The 22,358-nt window shown below is 35.3% G+C and overlaps 1 protein-coding gene across 1 annotated transcript in view; it reads left to right on the top strand.

Moving 5' to 3' along the window:
* The window catches only part of USH2A (usherin), a 798,563-nt gene that overhangs the window by 51,249 nt on the left and 724,956 nt on the right, over window positions 1-22,358 (top strand). The window contains exon 4 of the mRNA XM_032136481.2: window positions 7,283-7,415. Within this exon, the coding sequence (XP_031992372.1) occupies window positions 7,283-7,415 (133 nt within the window). The remainder of the gene's footprint in view (window positions 1-7,282; window positions 7,416-22,358) is intronic.

The following is a 22,358-nucleotide window of genomic DNA, read 5'->3' as shown; positions in this document are numbered from 1 at the left end:
AGTTACTCAGAGAGGAAAAAATGAAAGTGAGTGTATATATTGGTTTGGGATGTGTGAATGTGTGGGAATGGAGAGAAGTGGACAGAGGAAAAAGTGTTGAAATAAAACACCAGGAGCTCATGGAAAATGCAAAACAGAAACAAAACCAAGAAAAAATCTTCGAGGGGCATACCTGTGTATGAATTCATTTTTCCATAGCACCTTTAACATAGTCAAAACAAATAAAATTTAAGCAGTTATTCAATCAATCAAACTAGTAGCAGGCACACATACACATTCCAAACACTACAAATATTTGTGGGCCACCCACCTGGTTAATTTCTGCCAGGGCAACTATCCCTGAATGATTTCCTCAAGTACTTATTCATATTGTTTGTATAAACATCACTCAATAGAGAATATTTAATAAACTGGAGCATTTATAATTATATAAAAATTCATGTCAGTAAACAAGGCCACTCTGAAAAGTTATGTGAAGAATCACAGTATGACACATTTTGTTAGAAAACGGTGCCTTTTCTTTATTGCTTAGAGTTGTAACATCACGTAGTTCATGTTGTTGGTTTCATTTTCAGGGTATCAATTAGCCAATCAATCAGTTGGTGTTTATTAAGCTTCTGTCCAGCATGTAAAGCATGCTCATCAAATTTGCAAATGACATAAATCTTAGAGGGATGGTAAAGGCACTGCATGACAGACATAGCATCCAAAAAGATTTTGACAGCTCGGAGCAATGGGCTGAATCTAACAAGATGAAATATAACATAGATAAATATAAATGCCTACCCTTGGGTCCACAAAGCCAACTGTATATGTATAGCATGGAGTAGATGTGAGTTAGCAGTTGATGTACGTAGGAAAAAAAAAAAGACAGTATTTTAGTTAATAGTCACCTCAACTTAACTTATCAGTTTTAGCTGCATGATGTCATTGCCAAAAATCTAGCCTGCAATTTTGAATTGTATTAAGGTGACAATCCTGTACAGTTTGACAGGTCAGACCACATCTAGAGATTGTAGTATTTCTGGAGCCACATTTTAAGAAGAGAGACACTAAAAACTATGTCATATTTAGAACATCACAGAAACTAAACACATTTATCCTGAAGACGACTTAGGAGAGGAATGACATCCTTCTTTACGTTTATGTAAGCTCTCACGTGGAAAAGGGATTAAATTTGTTTGGTGTAGTCTCAATAATTAGAACTGGAGCTTGTGAACTGAAGTTATAAGGAGATACCTTTGGGTTCAATCATTTATGATAATTACATATAATAGTAACAGTTGTTCAAAGAGAAAGGCGTTCCCAAAATCTGCAGAGGCAGAATACTAGAACAGTTTAGTCTGAGTGTCCTCCTTTGTAACGTGGGGACAACACCATTGTGAAGCAGCGATCTGGGAAGGCAGTGGGATGATACAGGGAAAATGTTCAGCACGATGAGGGGCACGTAGTAAGTGGTTATAGCACACAGGGGATGTCACCTTTCCTCTTGTGGGAGGTGATGACACCAATCCTGAATCATTACTGGGTAGAGGTATAGAAGAGATGCTAAACGGATGGATTTGACAAACTAAATGACTGTTACTTCAAAGCCCTAACTGGCTATAACTTATTTATTAAATTAGCCATTTAAAACTGTCTCTGAAACCACCAGTCACCCTTCTATAGCAACTTGAATTTTTTTTTTTTTTTTTGAGACAGAGCTTGCTCTGTCGCCCAAGCTGGAGTGCAGTGGCACGATCTTGGCTCACTACAACTTCTGCCTCCTGGGTTTAAGCAATTCTCTGCCGCAGCCTCCCGAGTAGCCTGGATTACAGGCTCGTGCCACCACACCCAGCTAATTTTTGTATTTTTAGTAGAGATAGGGTTTCACCATCCTGGCCAGGCTGGTTTTGAACTCTTCACCTCTTTACCTACCTTGTGATCCACTCACCTCTGCCTCCCAAACTGCTAGGAATGCAGGCGTGAGCCACTGCACCAAGCTTTTCTTTCTTTCTTTTTTTCATTTTTTTTTTTTTTTTGGACAGAGTCTCACTCTGTCGCCCAAGCTGGAGTGCCGTGGCGCGATGCCGACTCACCTCACAACCTCCACCTCCCTGGTTCAAGCAATTATCCTGCCTCAGCCTCCCAAGTAGCTGTAATTACAGGAATGGGCCACCACAGCCAGCTATTTTTTTTGTATTTTTAGTAGAGACGGAGTTTCGCCATGTTGGCCAGGTGGGTCTAGAACTTTTCAGCTCAAGTGATCCGCCCACCTAGGCCTCCCAAAGTGCTGAGATTACAGGCGCGCGCCATTGTGCCTGGCCAAATTTTTGTTTTCAATCCTCTGTGCTTATTTTTAATTATCTTTAAAATGGAGAAAAAGGTAAACCTGCCTTAGGTAATTGTAAAGTTAAGAAGAATGAATATGCATAAATACTTTAGAACAATGTCTGACATACTTTTTTTTTTGGCAGAGTCTCACTCTGTCACCCAGGCTGGAGTGCAATGGTGCCATCTTGGCTCACTGCAACCTCCGCCTCCCGGGTTCAAGAGTTCAAGAGATTCTCCCACCTCAGCCTCCCAAGTAGCTGGGACTACAGGCGTGTGCCACCACACCCAGCTAATTTTTGTATTTTTTTTCTTTCTTTTTTTAGTAGAGACGGGGTTTCACTACGTTGGCCAGGCTGGTCTCAAACTCCTGACCTCGTGATCTGCCTCCCTCACCCTCCCAAAGTTCTAGGATTAGAAGTGTGAGCCACCACCGTGCCCGGCCCATACTAGCTTTGTAATATATGTTAACTACTTTTGTAATGCCAAAGTAGGTGGCAAAGGATTATTGGAGAATAGAGGACTTGAGATGTGTGTTTTGAAAAATACTAAAAATTTAGTTAAGTGCCTATATGGAAATAGCTTGAACACATTATGAGATTAAATGGTGTGTGATCATCAGACAGTGAGGAGACTTTACCAACTAGATTGGAGGTTGGCTGTTGGTGAAGGTTAGAAATAAATTGGGTGAGATGAGTGAGGAAAAAACTCAGAAGGCCTTAGGTTTAGGATGGTAAGCAATTGGATGGGATGTTTGGGGATTCCACGTGTTCGTAGGTAGGGGAATACAACATACATGTGATATTTTAAAATAAACTTATAGAGTTTTCAGGATACATTGCCTTACTTTAGCTTAAAAATTATGGATGGAATAGTGGAATCTTTTTATGCAAATCCTTCTTTCACCTAGAAATAGAAATTTCTATTTCAGGGCAATTTCTATTTCAGAAAGTCCAAGACTTTTCTCCTCCATAAAGTTTTCTCTTCTGATTCATATTACAGTGGTTTTCTTTTTTGTTTGAATTTCTTAGCTTTCAAAATGATGTTCCTTATATTTGTATCATCCATCATGATCTTTTAAGGGGAAATTTAAATTTAAGCTACGTTGTCAAATCACTTAATGTTAATCTATTAGAAAGGTATTATTCTGAATGCATAAAATGGTTTTGCTTTAAATGAGGCCCTCCAAATTAATAAAACTGCTCTTCCTGGGAAGCTTCTAAGTTGGTTCTGGTAAAGCAAGTCACACAGAGAAGGTCCAAAAATATGTTATACACCACACATATTAACAAATTAAGACATAATTTCTCAAAGCAACTCCTTGGAAACGATAATCCTTCTGGACTGCATTAAGATTCACTATTTAAGTTAGAAACAACCATCATCATTTATAGTGATTCAAACACTATCTAGTATATTAAAATGTATTTTGTTGTTATCATACATACAAGCTCCTTGAGAGAAAGGATCATGACTTAACTCTTGTTGGTGTAGCCCATAGGGCCACTGTGGGTGCCGAGTTGATGCTTTATGAATTCAGTTTAAATTAGAAGAATGTAGGCAATGGGAATACCATTTGTCCAGTAAGAAATTCAGCACAGGTACTCTATTTCCCAGCCTGAGTCAGCAGTTTCTTTTAGTTTTGATGGCCAGCAGGAGTAAAATAGCAGCAAAGATCTGGCATTTCAGTGGAACAGGTGATTGTGGAAAATTACTCTAGTCTAGGTGGACTTGATTCTATTTTCCCCTTGGTAGGTACTGAGCTATTGTGTAACTTTCTAGGCTTTTGAATTATACTTCTCACTAATCAAGCATGAGAATGGGAGGATAGTGTCAAGAATTCTACTTAAAAATAATCTAGTGTACTCTTGTACTCAAAGGGATGAGTACAATCTATCACACGGATGCAAATGTGACCAAAAAAGTGGTTAAAATAAAATATGAAACTGAAGAGAATGAAGATTTGAGCATGACCTTCTCTGTATCTTCTTTCCGAAGTGTTTTTGGATCTCTTATGAAGGGGATTTAAATGCTTTTCTACAACTGCTACTGCTTTTGTCAATTCATTCATTCAAGACACACCAATAAACATGCGAAGCTCCTCTTATCCTCACAGGGCTAGAGAATGAGATAGGTGCGAAGTTTATTTTAGCAGAAGGCTTTCTTTTCACAAATCAGAAATTCCATTGTATGTATTCCCTTAAATAACTGTCAAGGGGACCATCAGAATGAGCTATAGCAAAAATCCACCTCAGTATTTACAGCTTCAGGGTGATGGGGCCCCAGATCAGAATTGTAAAATAGTTCAGAGAATCTTGGAACACAAAACATGATGCAGAAAAACCAAGGAAGATTTAATCTTATGTATGGAAAGGTGGTTGGTAGGGGAGGGGTCAATGGAAGAGAGTAGCTTGGGATCATCATTAATCATTATTTAAGTACCTACAAAGTGAAAATATCCTTCTGGAATTCACTGCAAGTGACACTGAATTCTTCTACTAAGCAAATATGTGATGAGTTGATAAAAAAGAAGGCCCCGAACTCTTGACAACAGATATAATACAGTGAATACAGAAAATCAAAAACATGCTTTATATCTGACTCAAAATAAAGGTGCACTTAAGCTTGTAAAAGACAACATTTTTATTTGAATGATATGACAGAACTGTCACAGGAGTGTTACCTGCTATAAAGAAAGCCTAAGAATTATTACCTTTATTAGACCAGTGACACTGAGCTTTAGCCATACATTTCTAACTTCTGTCCCTCTACAGAGACAATTTTCTTTTCTTAAATAAACTGTCATGCTAGTGTTAATATATTGTTGGCTCTCTCATGCTCTGAGAATACTGCTGATATAAAACATGTATATGTTAGATTGGTAATAGTATCTTTAGTGTAGCTGACTAGAACAAATGTGTTTCCCTCATGGCTGTGCTAATGTGATAAAGGAAAATTGGCTGTTCATCAGCTTTTGGCTGGGTAAAGACAGTAGAGATGGAACCACATTCTTTTTTATGCATTAATACCACCGAGAACTTTTCACTAGTTATATTTCATGTGCCTGCATGTTGTGAAAAGATGTTGTAAAACATGAGATAATGCTACAAATAACAAAGTAGAAAAGCCTGTATCTTTTATAATGATAACAGTCAAACACCAAATGACAGTAACAGGCTGTAAAAAATGGGATGCAAAAAAAATGCAGCCCTACTACCCAACAAAGCGGAATATATCCAGGCCCTTGAGGACTTGGTATATGACTTGAGGTATATTAAAGCTTTGTTTTAAAATTAGATCAAATGCAACACTGGATCAATGGATTTAAGAAAGAACATGGTTTAAATGAAAGTAGGGTGATTAGAATGGAGAAAAGCCATTGTGGGTAACTTTTTGAAAAAATCCATATTACCAAGTAATTATTGGATTAACTTCCTGTTTTTTTTGTTTTGTTTTGTTTTGTTTTGCTTGTTTTTTGGGGGGGACATTGAAAAAGATTTTTAAGGCAGTAGTTCACATGATTTTAAGATGTTTAAGAATAAATGTTTATCTTCATTAATTATTGCAAGTCTCTTTAACATAAAAGCATTAAAAATATAACCAGTTTCAGGCTCACAGCAAAATTGAGTGGAAATTACACAGATCTCCCAAACACGCTGTACCCCCACGTACCTACAGCCTCCCCCTCTGTTAAAGCCCTGCACCAGAGTGGTGTTATATTTGTTACAATTGCCGGACCTACAGTGACACATCATTACCACTCAAAGTCCATAGCAGAATAGCATGTTGAATGTTTTGCTATCATTTTAATTAAAATGTTAACATCCAACCTTTCCATTGCATGACCTTAAATCTCACTCTCTCCTCCCCTCTCTCAACCCCTCCCCTTTCCAGAGCCTTTTATTTGCCATTTCAGCTCCTTCCTAACTAGAGTACCAATTATTCCTTTTGCATTTAAGCTAAAAGCACTTGAACAAAAAGACTATTTGCAGAGATAAAGTTGATATCCAAACAGCTGATTAGTTTATTTAGAAGTGTATGCAATTAAAATTTTTGTGCAGGTATCTATGGGAGTTTTCCATAAAAATTTGATAGCATTGGCTATTCTGGGCTCCTGTCACATAAACAAAAATCCCATAGCTTTTTAATCATGTAATCCAAGAGTTATCAAACTACAACCTGTGGGTCAAATTGTCTGGCCACCTGTTTTTATAAACAAAGTTTTATTTGGACACAGCCATGCTCATTTGTTTATATATTGTCTGTGGATGCTTTTGCATTACAGCATTAGAGTTGGGCAGTTGTGTCAGTAACCATTTGGCCCACAGAACCAAATCATTTGACTTGCAGACAAAAAAACATTCTCTAGCTATTTACAGAAAAAAATTGCTAATCCCTAATATGTGCAGTTATTAGACCTCTTGCTTGATTGATTAGTCTAGAATATATTTGGCAATTTTTTGTTACCCTACATTGGGAAAGTATGTCTGAAAATCACCAACCCGATACCAATACCCAAGACAGTAAATTCAAGAAATATTTGATCCTAGTAACTTGAATTATATCCACATGCAATTCTTTGTTGTTATATCTGGTTTTAATTATTTCTTTCCCTTGTACTCATTTTGCTCTATTTCCAAATATAGCCATAACAAATTTAATTTGTATTTAAAGAAGTAACATATCCTCAAAAACCCGGTAAAAGCATGGCAATCAGAGCTGTTACATGTATGGGACAAACTATTATATATACCTGTGAACACTCTGGGAGATATCATCACAGCACAAAATGACACCATATAGGTTTATATCTAGATAAACACATGGAGATATCATTGAGCTATTAAAATAACGTTTTCAGTCTTCCCAGCTGAACAAAGAAGAAAGTTACTTAATAAAAACTGTTGAAATGTGTTTAATATAAAATAAAAGTTTATGCACTTAAAATAATAATGGTGGTAATTTCTTACAGGTGCATCAGACAAAAATCAGCTTCTTTATCAATGGCGTGGAGAAGGATCATACACCTTTCGATGCAAGAACTCTAAGTGGTTCAATTACAGATTTTGCATCTGGTACTGTGCAAATAGGACAGAGTTTAAATGGTAAGTTTCTGACTTCAGAATGTTATTTATTTCATCCAAGTACATTGTTCTTAAAAATGCATCAAACAAATAATATTTTAAAATATCTATGTGTAATCATCTTCTAAGGCTACCGAACAAATTATCACCAACTGGGTGGCAGATTAATAAACGTAAAATTTATTTTTTCACAGTTTTGGAAGCTGGAAGTCAGAAATTAAGGGTTCAGTGGTGTTGGTTCCTTCTGGAGGCTCTGAGGGCAAATCCATTCCATGTCTCTCTTTGTGGTAGCTGCTGGCAATCCTTAGTGTTGCTTTACTTGCTGCTTCCTAACTGCAATCTTGCCTCAGTCTTCATGTGGCATTCTCCTCTGAATCTTCTCCCCTTTACCTCTGTTATAAGGATGCTTGTCATTGGATTTAGGGCCCACTCACAGTCAGGAGGATCTCACCCTGAGTTCCTTAACTTAATTATACTTGCAAAGACCCTTTTTCCAAATTAAAGTCATAGTTACAGGTTCCAGGTGGATAATAGATCTTTTGGGGTCTACTATTTAACTTACTATATTTGGGAAGCTTTCAGATAGAAACTTCTTTATTCTGATTAGTTTTTAAGTAATTTCAATGTGTAATAAACTGTATTTCCTTTCTGTCTCTTTTCTGAGGGATTTGCATTTTAATGTAGAGCATTGTTAAAGTAGGACTATGAAGTATTAGATGGAACCTTAGAAATAGTATTAACATGTAATTAACTGGACTGATGTTTACATTTACTACATTAAAAAAGGGCCATATAGTTTAAGAAGATATCATAAACTATATATTGAATAAAACCAGAAGTTGAAATAAGAAATTATCTTGAAATATCTAGTACAATTGTCTTTAAAATGCCTACATATTAAAATAAAAATATTATTTTATATTATTATATAATACATGCTCATTATAAAAAAATCTAAACAATATGGAACTCTGTGAAATAGAAAGTATTTTCCATATTTCTATCTTCAGAGATAGATATAGTTTAACTTTTTTATACTCCTACAGATTTTTAGTACATTTTTAGCTAGAGATATAGTTATAAATATATTTTTCCAAAAATAAAATTACAATACATATGCTTCCTCTGAGCCTTCTAAAAATAAATACTTCTCCTTCAAATGTTATAAACAATGTTTCATGTCAATGTATCTTCTCCTTTAGAGATATGTTCTCATTTAAAATGGCTGTATTGTATGCAATTGTATAGTTGCAATCCATGAGATTTCTTAAGCTCCTATAATGAACATTTAGTATTTTTAATGCTTCAGTGCAATTAGCAGTTATTTTATAGAAAATATTATATATCTCTACATATATTTATATATCTGTGTCTATATCTACATTTCTATTTATATATATCAACCATCAATCAATCATATACATAGACATATACATACATACATACATATGTATTTGAGCAGTTGCCTGATTGCACAGTTCCTTAATATCCTATTTGGTGCCAACCTGCGTGAATTCATATCCCATTTCCTCACTTACTAGCTATATGGCTGGCAAGATATTTTAATGTCTCTAAAGTGTAGTCACCCCAACTTTAAAGTGATGATGATGATAATATTGATATCCCATAGGGCCAATGTAAGGATCAAATAAAGCAATGTCATATAAAACATTACTGTGTTTCAAGCACCTGGCATGTATTAGATACTCAATATTTATTTGTTAAATGAATGAATGGATGAAGTGCTAAGCACAATGCCTGTATGTAAATGATATTTTCTCTCTCTTGGGCATGGGGCTGGATTTTAATGTACAGCATTGTTAAAGTAGGACTATACAGTAGTAGATGAAAGCTGAGAAATAATATTCACATATAATTAACTGGACTATGTGGTTTATATTTTCTTACACCAAAAATTGGCCATGTAGTTTAAGAAGATAACATATATGCTATAAATTTTTAAAAAGAATATTTACTAAACTATATTAGTAAATAATAATATTATTATTATTATTATTATTTTTTTTGAGGTGGAGTTTTGCTCTTGTCACCTAGGCTGTAGTGCAGTGGTGCAATCTCGGCTCTCTGCAACCTCTGCCTCCCGGGTTCAAGCGATTCTCCTGCCTCAGCCTCCTGCATAGCTGGGATTACAGACGTGTGCCACCATGCCTAACTTTTGTATTTTTAGTAGAGATGGGGTTTCACCATGTTGGCCAGGCTGGTCTTGAACTCCTGGCCTCAGGTGATCCACCCACCTTGGCCTCTCAAAGTGTTGGGATTACCGGCGTGAGCCACCTCACCCGGCCATAAATAATACTATTATTAATGTTAATATAATTATTTCCCGAAAATAAATGCATAGAAGTTGAATGGCTGGGTTGAAGTATATGGTCATTTTATATTTTAATACATATTACAGAGATTGCTCTAATGCGTAATAACAGGCTACCTCCAGAAAGGTTGTGAAAATTTATAACCTCATTAAAATATATAGCCAAGTACTTGTTTCCTTAAACACTAACTAACCTTACAAATTATCCACCTTTTTTTCACCCTTGCCATTCCTCTAAGTGAAAAATAGTGTTGAATGCTGACTTAGAATTATTTGGCCATTAATGAGTTTGAGTAGCTTTTTACATATGTCGTGATCATTTGCATTTCATTTGTGAATTCCTTATTCATACAATGTGTCCATATTTATACTCTATAATTCCTTATTTATAAAAACTCATTTATGTTAAGAATATTATGTTGTATATGTTTTCTTCAGTTTTTAGATGGCTTATGAACTTTGTGGTCTAGATATTTTAAAGAAATCTTTTAAGATTTAAACAAAATAAAACATGTATGCAAGATAGTGCATAAATATAAAAGGTATAGCTTGATGAGGTTTTTAATATTTATATACACCTGTGTAACTCTCATTTAGAAAAAGTTGTAGAACATTTCCAGAATCTCAGAGTCCCCTCATGAACATCCACTGTAAAGGTGAAAACAGAATAGCATCAATGTAGCTCTCTATAACCATAGATTAATGTTGCCTATTCTTGAACTATCCTACAAATAAAATCATGAAGTAGGTACTCTTGTGTTCTTTTCGCTTAGCATTATGCCAATGAGATTTTTCCATAGTGTTTGCAGTTATATCTTTGGCTTCAGGAAATACTTCTGAAAAGTCTTCCAAAGTGGGTGTCTCAACAAGCAATATTTGAAGATTTCAGTTGTTCCACATCCTTACCAACTCTTAATAGTGTCAGATGTTATCATTCTTTGCCATTCTGGTAGCCATGTAGTGCATTTCCTGATCATTAGTGATACTGAGATCTTTTCATGTGCTTATTTACCAAGTGAATATGATTTTTTTGTGAAGCCTTTTGCCAATTCTTATTTGGACAGTTTGTATTTTTCTTAATAATTTATAGGAGGTCTTCAATATTTTGAATATGAGTTCTTTGACAAATACCTGATAGCAAATATGGTCTTCTGGGCTAAGGCTTACAGTCTCATTCTCTTGATGGTATTTGTTGATAAGCAGAACTTCTTAATTTTAATGAGTCTAATTTAGTCATTGTTTTATACTTAATACTTTTGGTGTTCTGTTTAGACTATTTTTGCAAACCCTGATATCATGAAGATATCCTCCTACAGTTTATTCAGGAAGCTTTATTATTTTACTTTTCAAATTTTGGTCTATGTTCTATCTGGAATAGATTTTTTGAGATTATATAAGGTAGGGGTCAAAATTTTGTTCCCACCTGAATGCATAATTAACCTAGAAAACCTTGCCTCTTGAAACAAATCATTGTTTCTACCATTCTGCAGTGGTAACATTGTCGTGAATCAGGTCTCTGTATATGTGAAGATAGGTTTGTTTCTGAACTTTCTATTCTGCCCCAATGATCTGTCTGTCTGTCTATACTTGGGCCAAAATATTTAGTTTTAATTACTGTGGCTTCATACATGTCTTCATATCTACTGGTTCTCCAACTTTTTTTCTTTTAAGATCGCCTTGGCTATTATATACGAATTTTAGAAACAGTTTTTCAATTTTCATAAAAAATTCTGTTGAGGTTTAGATTACTAATTTGTATTTGGGAGAATGGGCATCTAAACAATATCAAGTATCCAGCCCATAAATTAATATATCCCTTGATTTCTCCGAGCAATGTTTTTAGTTGTCTGTATAGAGGTCTCACTCCTATTTGTTAGACTTGTTCAAACATATTCATTGGTTTTCCTTTTTAATAGACTGTATTTTTTAGAGCAATTTTAGAGTCACAGAAAAATTGAGTGGAAAGTATAGAGAGTTCCAGTATACTCTCTGCTCCTACACACGCACAGCCTTCCCCATTGTCAATATCCCTCACCAGAGTGGTATATGGTATATTTGTTACAATTGATGAACCTACATTGACACATCATTATCACCCACAGCCCATAGTTTATATTAGAGTTCACTCTTGGTGTTGTACAACGACAAGTATCCACTACTCCAGTATCCTACAGAGTAGTTTCACTCCCTAAAAATCTTCCGTGTTCCTCATGTTCATCTTTTTCTCTATCCTAACCCCTAGCAATCACTGATCTTTTCACTGTCTCTGTATTTTTGCCTTTTCCAGAATATCATATAGTTGGAATAAAAAATCATGTGTCCTCAGATTGGCTTGTTTCACTGAGTAATATGCATGTAAGATTCCTCTATGTCTTTCATGGCTTGGTGGTTCATATCTTCTTAGTACTAAATAATATTCCATGGTTAGATATAGCATAGTTGATTTATTCATTCACCTACTGAAGGACATCTTGGTTGCTTCCAAGTTTTGGCAATTATGAGTAAAGTTGCTATAAACATCAGTGTGTAGGTTTTTGTGTGAACATAAGTTTTCAACTTATAAATACCAAAGAGCGCAATTACTGGATCGTATGGTAAGATATGTTTAGTTTTGTAAGAAACTGTAAAATTGTCTTCCAAAATGACTATATCATTTTACATTCCCATCAGCAATGAAAGAGAGTTCCTGTTGCCCCACAGCCTCACTAGCATTTGGTATTGTCAGTGTTCTGGCTTTTTGGCCTGTTGGTTTTCATGCAATTATACTTAGTATTGTTTTTGAACTTCATTTGCTAATTTTGTTACTATTGCATTAAAATAAAATTAGTTTTTATATTTACCTATGTTCAGTGACCTTGCCAAACTCATTATTAATTCTAATAGGTACACAATCCTATCATTTGCACATATCAGGAACTCAACTCTTTTTGAATGTTTGTAATAAATGTATATAAAGGACATGCCATAAATATCTCCTGTAGATAATTTTGTATGATACACTTATTAATTCTGAAATAATATAAAATGTTAGTTTTGTTTTTCTGTATGACCTGAGTTATTAGACCAATGTCTAGTTTTAAAAAAGAAGGTATATATTTTTGATATTCAAAACACTGTGGTTAAATTGCCAAGCTCTGGTTTAAATATAACCCAGGTGGGCCGGGTGCAGTGGCTCACGCTTGTAATCCCAGCACTTTGGGAGGCCGAGGCGGGTGGATCACGAGGTCAGGAGATCAAGACCACGGTGAAACCCCATCTCTACTAAAAATACAAAAAAATTAGCCAGGCGTGGTGGCGGGCGCCTGTAGTCCCAGCTACTCGGAGAGGCTGAGGCAGGAGAATGGCGTGAACCCAAGAGGCGGAGCTTGCAGTGAGCCGAGATTGCGCCACTGCACTCCAGACTGGGCGACAGAGCTAAAATGCACATTTACTATACAACAAGCAATGTATATTCTAAAAATATATATATATATATATAACCCAGGTGTACTTCTTTGATCAAAATATTTACTCCCTTTAAATCTGGTTTCTAATCTATTAAATGGTGTTTTAGTATATAATTCATAGGAATCTTATAAGAATTATGTGAGATATGTATGTTTAGAATATAAATTGCTTGTTGTATAGTAAATGTGCATTAAGTGGTAACTATTTTTAAACTCTTTGAACATCTATTTTCTTATTGTGAAACAATAAGATAGGGATAACACTATCTTTCCATATGATTGTTGTACCAATCAAAAGAGAAAATATGAAGACTGTATTACTTTAGTTTGTGTATGCTCTTAGATCAAGCTAAACTCATGCGAAGAAACAATATTTTAAGGAACTTATATATTTAGGAACTTGGTTTGAGTAATTAGTATATTGCATAATTTTATAAAATACTCTGCGTGAAGAATTTTTAAATAACACATTAAATCTTGTGAGCCTTATTTCAATGTTTAATCCCCATTAGTACTTCTAAAAGTGTTTTATTGCACCAAATGTTGCTCAAAGTATTTGATAGCGCCATAAATTAGTCTACTATGCACTGCAGGGTTAAAATGGCTTGCTTCTATTCTACTTCAGTATACTAAATGTTGGATTAATGCTTCAAAAGAACAGTGTGAACTGAAGATGATATTTTTAAACTGTGTAGAAATAAATTTCACTCCTGATTAGAAAACATGTAACAGGAAACCGGTTTATTTCAAATATTATTTAGTTCTTATTACAACTTTCTCCTTTACGTTCTGGACATCTAAGAGCTACAGAAAGAAAAGAATATTTTAAATAATTTTTATCTTTATTCTATCAATTTATATGTACAGTCGTACCTACTGTATCTTTTCTCTAATTAGAGATGGCATATAGACTGGCTCATTACTTCTGCCTAATGAGCCAGGCTCCATGCCACCTCTCTAATCAGAAAAGAGATAGGTACAGAATGTTCCTATGGACTTATTATAAATCATTTTCTTTCTCTCGCTTGCTCCTTTTTTTAATCAAAAAATTAAGTCACTGTCCTCCATACTTTTGTCCATATCCAAGATGGTTTCATTCAAAAGAGGTAATTGTGCAAGCGATTACTGAGCTGAATTAAAGGTGCTCTCATGCAGTGCCAGGCCGGCTGTCTCTGCTTTGGAACAGACACTGCCTCAAACACAAGCACATCAAATGAAGGCCTATAGCAGATCAAGATGGATCTTTTCTGTCTTCCTCTGATTAGGTTTGATTTGGTTCTCTGTTTCTGCACCCAGAAAGTAACAACCTTCCATATGAGTGTTGGCTACTACAGAGCTTTTTCTCTGAGTCTTATCTCTAGCATAACTCTCTAGAAAAATGTGTTGCCAGTGACACTTTCTGTTACTGCAGGACTTGTCTTTGCTTTCCCTGGAAAATTAATCAGTGGACCAAATGCATGCTTTTTACTGAACCCTCATCTATCCTTATTAATGGTATAATCTGATTTCATCAGGCTGAATTTTATGTATACAAATAGAAACACCTTAGACCATCTATATCAACCAAAGTGTGATGGCTCCTTTTTAGAACATTTTCTTTTAGTTGTAAATTTATTTTAGTACTTCCAATTGGATGTATAACCTAGAGCACTTGTGTTAGCAGATATGTAGTTATGAGGAGTCACCAGTGTCATCGTGGTAATAAACCATACTAGCTCTCCAAATTTTGGATTTAAAATTATAGAACTACATGAATCAAAACTTTTCCGAGTTATTTCTGAACTCATTTATCAACAGAGTCCTAGTTGCCGATTAAAGGTGAGAATTTCTACATTATACATTCAAATGTGCGTAGCACTTTCTGAAGAAGATCATTGGTCATTAAGGAATCAGTAAATATTTGTTGAGTGTCTGTTAAAGCGAATATGCAGGGAAGAAAAGGATCATCGTCTAAAGCTAACTCCTACTTGCCTTCCTTTCTGTATTTTCAATGTTGTGTGTCTTAGCCCATATGCTTGTACTTGATTCTAAAGCTGGAATGCTACTTCTAATTTCTACCAGTTTCCCATGGGTTCACATTTCTAACCTCTGCTAGATACACAAACTCCATTTTAGTTCAGCTGAAATCATGCTAATTTTTTTCAGAGAGAATTATTTTTGGGAATTAGATAAAAAGAAAAAAAAACTTAGAAAGTATTGAAATTGACTAAGAGAATGGAATGGAAGAAGAGTATAGGAATACAGTATATAGATAGAAAGGAGTTTACTTAAAGTTAGTTTCAGAACGTTGCAGACAAGGTATCTAGCAGTATTATCAGACAAGTTATGTTGTATATTTAAAAAGATGTTAATGTAGCTCTCACAACCATACTAAGTAAAAACTGCTGAGTATTAAAATTTGAATGCAAAATATGCAATCATAAGGTAGTAGAGGAAAATGAAGGCAAGTGTTTCTATAATTCTAGCGTATTAAGGACCTTTATTAGCATGATACCATGTCCAGAAACACTAAAGGAAAATATTGAAACATCTGACTAATAAACTAGGAATTTAAAACTCAAACAATGATTATCATTTTGTACTTGATAGTTTGGCAAGGACTAGAAAAGCGATTATACCAGTGTTGGAAATAGTTTGGGGTAACCTGGCAAACTATCAAAAGTAAAAATGTGAAAGCTACTTAATCCAGGATTTCTACTTCCAGGACACTCTCTCAAGAATATAATTAGATAAAGACTTAAATACATACTCAAAATGTTCATTGTAGAATTATTTAAAGTAGCAAATAACTGGAATCAGTTAAAAACTTCAAAAAGGAATTGATTTAATAAATTATAATTCGTGCCTACTGTGGAATAGTATACACCATCAAGAGGAATGAAATATGTCTCTTTCTATGTACATGGCAATGGGTTCATGATGTGTTATTACATGAAACAAACAAGATTGTATAGTACAAAATTCTATAAATTTAATGTATATGTTATAAACATACATATATATATTAAAGGTCTGGAAGGAAATATGCCAAAATGTTCTTCAGAATGTTAGTAATGGTAATCTCTATGAGTGGGATTGCAAATAATTCCTTTTAAATTTCTTTTTGTGCAATTTTTTTCAGTAAACTATAATTTTATAATAAGAATTAAAAATATTTTCTAATTTTGGACAAAATAATAAATGGAAGCATTTTCAGAACAGATTTATTCTATGAATGTAACAAGTTCAGCCAGAGACACCTAATTTGTATAGTATAGAGGGCGGTCTTGAAAATGTTAGTCATTTAAATTCTGTACTTGTCACATGGATTCAGGAAACACAAGCATTCATTGGACATTTAACTCATTGTACATACAATTATTATTACTATAATAATTTGTGCCTGAGAAGCAAAGCATGAGATTTAGAATCAGATAGATTTGCGTTTGAATACTAGTTCTGCTTCTCAACAGCCAAGTGACTTTGGCAAAGAATATAACTTCTCAATCCAATTTCCTAATGTTTTCTCATTTATAAAATGTGTTTTATATACATACTTTTCAGGGTGATCAGAGAGCTTATAAATAATACATGTTTGATTCATGTTAGGTATTCAATAAAATTTTGCTATCATAAATAGTATTGTTAATTTAGTTATTGTTTAAGTTTATTGACTGTGATACTTAAGTATTTTAAAATAATGGCCATGACCATATTTAATTTTTTTGGCTGAAAATCAAAATTTACTTAGGGTGAGGGAGAAAAAAAAGTCCATTTTAGATTCATTATATAGCAGATATTTTAAAATTCTGTGTTTTGTCTATGTAAACCCCACAAAATAATTTCTCTCTCTTTTTAGAGATCTGTCGTTTCTAGTGTTCTTCAGTGTTTCCTGTTCATCCTCACTTCCACCTGACGTTATTTCTTCTTAACCCAAAAAACCTCCCTTTTCACTGCTTGTAGCTCAGCCTGCTGAAGCAAATTCTCTCAGCTTGTGTAAAAATGTCTTTCCTTTTGCAGGATATTTTCATTTGATATAGAATTCTACATTGATTACTGTTACTTCTTTTAGAACTTTAAAGATGTTGTTTCATTGTCTTCTTGCCTTCATTGTTTCTGGTGAGATATCAGCCACTATTTATATAAATGTTTTCTTGTATACTATATGTACGTTTGTTTCTTTCTTTCTTTCTTTCTTTTTGAAGCAGAGTCTTTCACTCTGTCAACCCAGGCTGGAGTGCAGTGGTGTGAGCTTGGCTCACTGCAACCTCCGCCTCCTGGGTTCAAGTGATTCTCATGCCTCAGCCTCCCGAGTAGCTGAGATTACAGGTGTATGCCACCATGCCAATTTTTGTATTTTTAGTAGAGGCCGTGTTTCACCATGTTGGCCAGGCTGGTCTCGAACTCCTGACCTCAGATGATCCACCCTCCTCAGCCTCCCAAAGTGCTGGGATTACAAGTGTGAGCCACCATGTCTGGCCCATATATTGTTTTCCACTTTATGCTGTTAAGATTTTATTTTTGTCTTTCATGTTATCAGTTTATGATATGCCTAGGCATGATTTTCATTATATTTGTCCTTCTTGAGGTTTGCTTAAATTCTTGAATATGTAAGTTGGTGTTTTTATTACATCTGGAAGTTCTGATAGTTGTATCTTCAAACTTTTCTTTCTTTTTTTCCTTTTTTTGCTTCCTTTTCTTTCTTCTGTAATAAGACTCTAGTTAGATTTATGTTAGAGCACTAGATAGTGTCCCATAGATATTGGGTACACTTTTGTTTGTTCCTTTGTTTTCATTTTCCCCACTCTTTTTTGTGTTTCAGTTTGGATACTTTCTATTTGACTTGTCTTTATTTCACTGGTCAATTTCTCTTTTGTGTCTAGGCTGCTGCTAAGCCCATCTAGAAAACTGTTGATTTCTAAATTATACTTTTCATTTCAAGTATTTTCATTTGGCTGTTTTGTAGACTTCATCTATTGGCTCAAATTCAGCCATCTATTTGCATGCATTATTCACTATCACCCCTAGATCTTTTAGCATTTATATTATAGGTATTTTCAAAACCCTATTTGATCATTCCAACATCTGGGTCATGTCTGCATCTCCTTCTATTGACTGTTTCCTCTCTTTACAAAGGGCCACATTGTGTTGATTTCACATGTCTTAAATGTTTTTATTGTATGATAAACGCTTTGCGTAAAAGAATGAAAGAGGTGGAAGTAAATCATTTTTTTTTGTGTTTTTCCCTTTACAAAGAAGAGCACTGCTGGTTTTATGAGACCTTTTGAATGGGGGTGGGCAGTAGGAAAGAAAAAATATCAAACTGATTTGAAGTTGACTGTATGTGGGCTTTACTACAGTTTTAATATTATTTAGCTCACTATTGGTTTCAGATATCTGTGGACAGAATCGAAAATAGTTAGACACATGTGTGGTGTGGCCTCCTTAGAATTCTAATCTGCCATTCTGGCCTCTGTATGGCTGCTTCCTTCTTACTCCTTCTATGCCTGAATCCTCTATTTCTTACCTCTGAGCTAAGTATGAGAGCAGCCCTGGGTCTCATCCAATGAGTTATATGTCCAGTAAATGTTTGTGTTTCCTATAAAAGGCTTATTACTTTCTAGAATTTAATTCATTTAGTTTTTTTGCGTGTGCTCTACATTTTGATGGGTTAAAAAATAATGACTTTAGGGCTTATCTGGCTTGTTTTGGTTGTTAGATTGACAGCAAAGTGATGGTCCCTTACAACTTTTTACATTTAAACAGATGTTGAACTACTGTAACAACATCTAATTTATACCTTTTTTTTTCTTTGGCACAAGTCTGTCTATATTTAACTCTCCAACCCTCTAAATTGTTTCAGCTATGGCTGGTCACTGACTCTGAACAAAAAAGGTGCATATTACTTGGCCCCAAAGATTATTTTGATAGAATTCAGGCATTGACGTTTTAATTACCTCCTCTAATTTTCTGTGGGGATTTTCAGCTTTTGTGGGCCCTAATTTTATCTCTGACTCTTAACTTTTATATCTGTTTCTTCGGTTTGCCTGAAATCTGTTTACTGCTAGTATTTAAAACTGAAACATGTTTTTTTATCAATCTAGCAATTGGATCTTGTTTCACTAATGATCATGTGGCATCGTTTAATCTCAGTGCCCCCAGCAGCTCTGTTTGTTCAGTTTGTATAGCGCATGCATCTCTTGTGTTTCTTTTTCTGTCAGATACATAATCATATTGATTAGTGTATACCCTTTATACACTGAGTCCAAAAATTCCTCATCCCTCAGGGGATCTTCATATGATTTAACAACTTTCTACTATCTCTCACTTTTTGATGTGGTCTATTCCCTCCTTACTCAACTTAAGTTTCATGGTCAGTTATTATAACCACTTCTTTTCATGGAACTGGACTTCCCTGCCTTTTTTTCTTCACTTCTGCTATGATCTTGGCACTACCACAGCATAGGTTAAATATACCCAAAGAGGACGACTCTTCCCACCTTAAACTCATGACCATGAACTTCCTATGTTTCCTGATGCTGCCCTGTAATCATTCCATATTTCCCTCATTCATTCACTTTCCTGTCTTATGCCAACTATTTATACATTTTCCTTTCTCCTTATCCTGATCGTCAGTGATTATATTACCTCCAATTTTACTATAAAAATTAACAAAAAGAATAAAAGAGCTTCTATAGATTTCCACTGCTATATTTATCCACCACTGGCATACAGTCTATTAATAGATCTGACCAGGAATATTCTTGCCTCATTTTTCCCCAGTTTACTCCTGTATTGTAAAATGTTCTTGTATTAATGGAACATTTTCAAGGGAATGAAGGCATGTTGTTATTTTTCCATGAAAAATTATCCTTGACCCTCCCCTATTTCTTCCACTAGCCATTGTTTTATTTATTTGCTCCCCTTTTAGCAAAACTTCACCAAAGTATATTCAACCATAGGAGCCTTTAATTCTTCTTTTCAAATTCCACCATCTACAGTCAGACTTTAGCTCATGACTGCACTTAAGGTACACTTGTCAAATCCCTACTCACCTTTACATTATAAATCTAATAGTTAACTTCAAGTCTTTATCTTTTTGACCTATTAACATCATTTAATGGAGTTGATCACTCCTTCCTCCTTGGTATACGTTATTCACTTGGCATCTAACACTCCATCATTTCTCTGAGTTTCTAGTTGCTGCGTCTCAGTTTGATTTACTGGTTCCTCTTCGTCTACTTGACATCTTAGTATTGGTACCCCAAGCCTTAAGACTTCAATCTGCTTCCATGTCTATAGACACTCACTCCCTTAAAGATCACCTCCAGTCTTATAGCTTTAAATGTCATCTAAGTGACTTGACCTCCAAATATAAATCTCCCCACCCAGGCCTCTTTCCTCAACTCCAGACTACTCTGTTACATGTATCAAACTACCCAAAGTCTCCATTTGAATGTTTAATTTACGTTTCAAACTTAAACTTACTTTTTTTCAAAATGGAACTGGTTTTCTTAAGATCTCTCACTTTGATCCATATACTACTTCTTCCATGGTCTTCCTCATCACAAGTGAAGGCAATTTCATTTTTCCACTAAGACAGAGAAAAAGAACTGGAGTCATCCTTGTTGATTCTCTTTATCTCATATTCAACATTTTTTTTTGTTTCGCAAAATCTTGTTGGTGTTAGCATCAAAATATATCGAGATTTTGAATCCTTCTTAGCACTTCCACTAGAATCATCCCAGTTCAAGTCATGGTTGCTGCTTTGCCTGGATTACAGCATTGTCTTTTAACTACTTCCACCCTGGCACTCCACTTTATTCTCAACACAGCAGCCATAATTGTTCTGTTAAATATCAGTCAAGCATATTACTTTTCTGCTCAAAATGCTCTATTGTTTCTCCATTTTACCAGAGTGAAAACCACCATTCTTACTATAACCTACAAGACCTAACTGAGCTTACTGCAGTTACTTCTCTGGCTTTATTTCTTACATTTGTTTATTTTGTTCTCCTTGCTTTACACAAATTGGCCTCCTTGCCGATTTTTGACTATGTGAGGTGCACTTCTGCCTTGATACCATTGGCTATTCTTTCAACCTGGAACTTTTCACCTCCTGATATCCATCAGGCTGACTCCCTTACCTGATTAGGTCTGCTCAATACCAGTTTCTTAAATACACCTTTCTTACCACCCTATTTACATCTGCAAACACCAACTCCCCACTTTGGGTCTCATTATGTTGCTCTATTCTTTTCCATAGCACTTAGCATCTTTAATGTATTATAGGGTTAACTTATTTTTGTTGAATGTATCTGTTTTTCCCTCTAGAATATAAAAGAGAAAGCAAGACATTTTTTATTTACATTACTCACTGATATATCCCAGGAGCCAGAAGATTGCCTATGACATGGTAGCTACTCAATACATATTTTCCAAGTAAACGAATGGATGGGAAGCTTCCATGCAGCATTAAGCCTGTGGGTGTGCAGAATGCAAGAGTTGAGGCTTGGGAGCCTCTGCCTAGATTTCAGAGGATGTACAGAAAAGCCTGGGTGTCCAGGCAATGGCCTGCTGCAGGGGCGTAGCCCTCATGTCCCTAGAACCTCTATTAGAGCAGTGAAAAGGGGAAATGTGGTGTTGGAGTCCCCGCAGAGTCCCCTCTAGGACATTGCCTTGTGGAACTGTGAGAAGAGGGCCACCATACTCCAGAACCCAGAATGGTAGCCGCTGGCAGCTTTCACCCTCAGCAAAGAAAAACTGCAGGCACTCAGTGCCAGCATATGAGAGTAGCCACTGGAGCTAAGCCCTGCAAAGTCATAGGAGTAGAGCTTTCCAAGGCCTTGGGAGCTCACTCCTCCCACCAGTGTGCCCTGGATATGAGACGTGGAGTCACAGGAGATTATTTTGGAGTCATTAAAATTTGATGACTGCCCTTTTGGGTTTCAGACTTTCATAGGGGCTGTAGCCTCTTTTGTTTGGCTGATTTATCCCATTTGGAATGGAAATATTTACCCAATGCTTGTATCTGAATTATACTTTGGAGGTAAATAACTGGGTTTTGATTTTACAGGCTCTTAGGTAGAAGGGAATTGCCTTGTCTCAGATGAGACTTTGGACTTTGGAGTTAATGCTGGAATGAATTAAGACTTTGGGAGACTGTTGGGAATGGATAATTGTATTTTGCAACATGAAAAGGACATG

The sequence above is a fragment of the Hylobates moloch genome, unplaced genomic scaffold, assembly GCF_009828535.3.
Source record: "Hylobates moloch isolate HMO894 unplaced genomic scaffold, HMol_V3 SCAFFOLD_18, whole genome shotgun sequence".
NCBI lineage: Eukaryota > Metazoa > Chordata > Mammalia > Primates > Hylobatidae > Hylobates > Hylobates moloch.
This window is presented reverse-complemented; position numbering and strand designations above follow the sequence as displayed.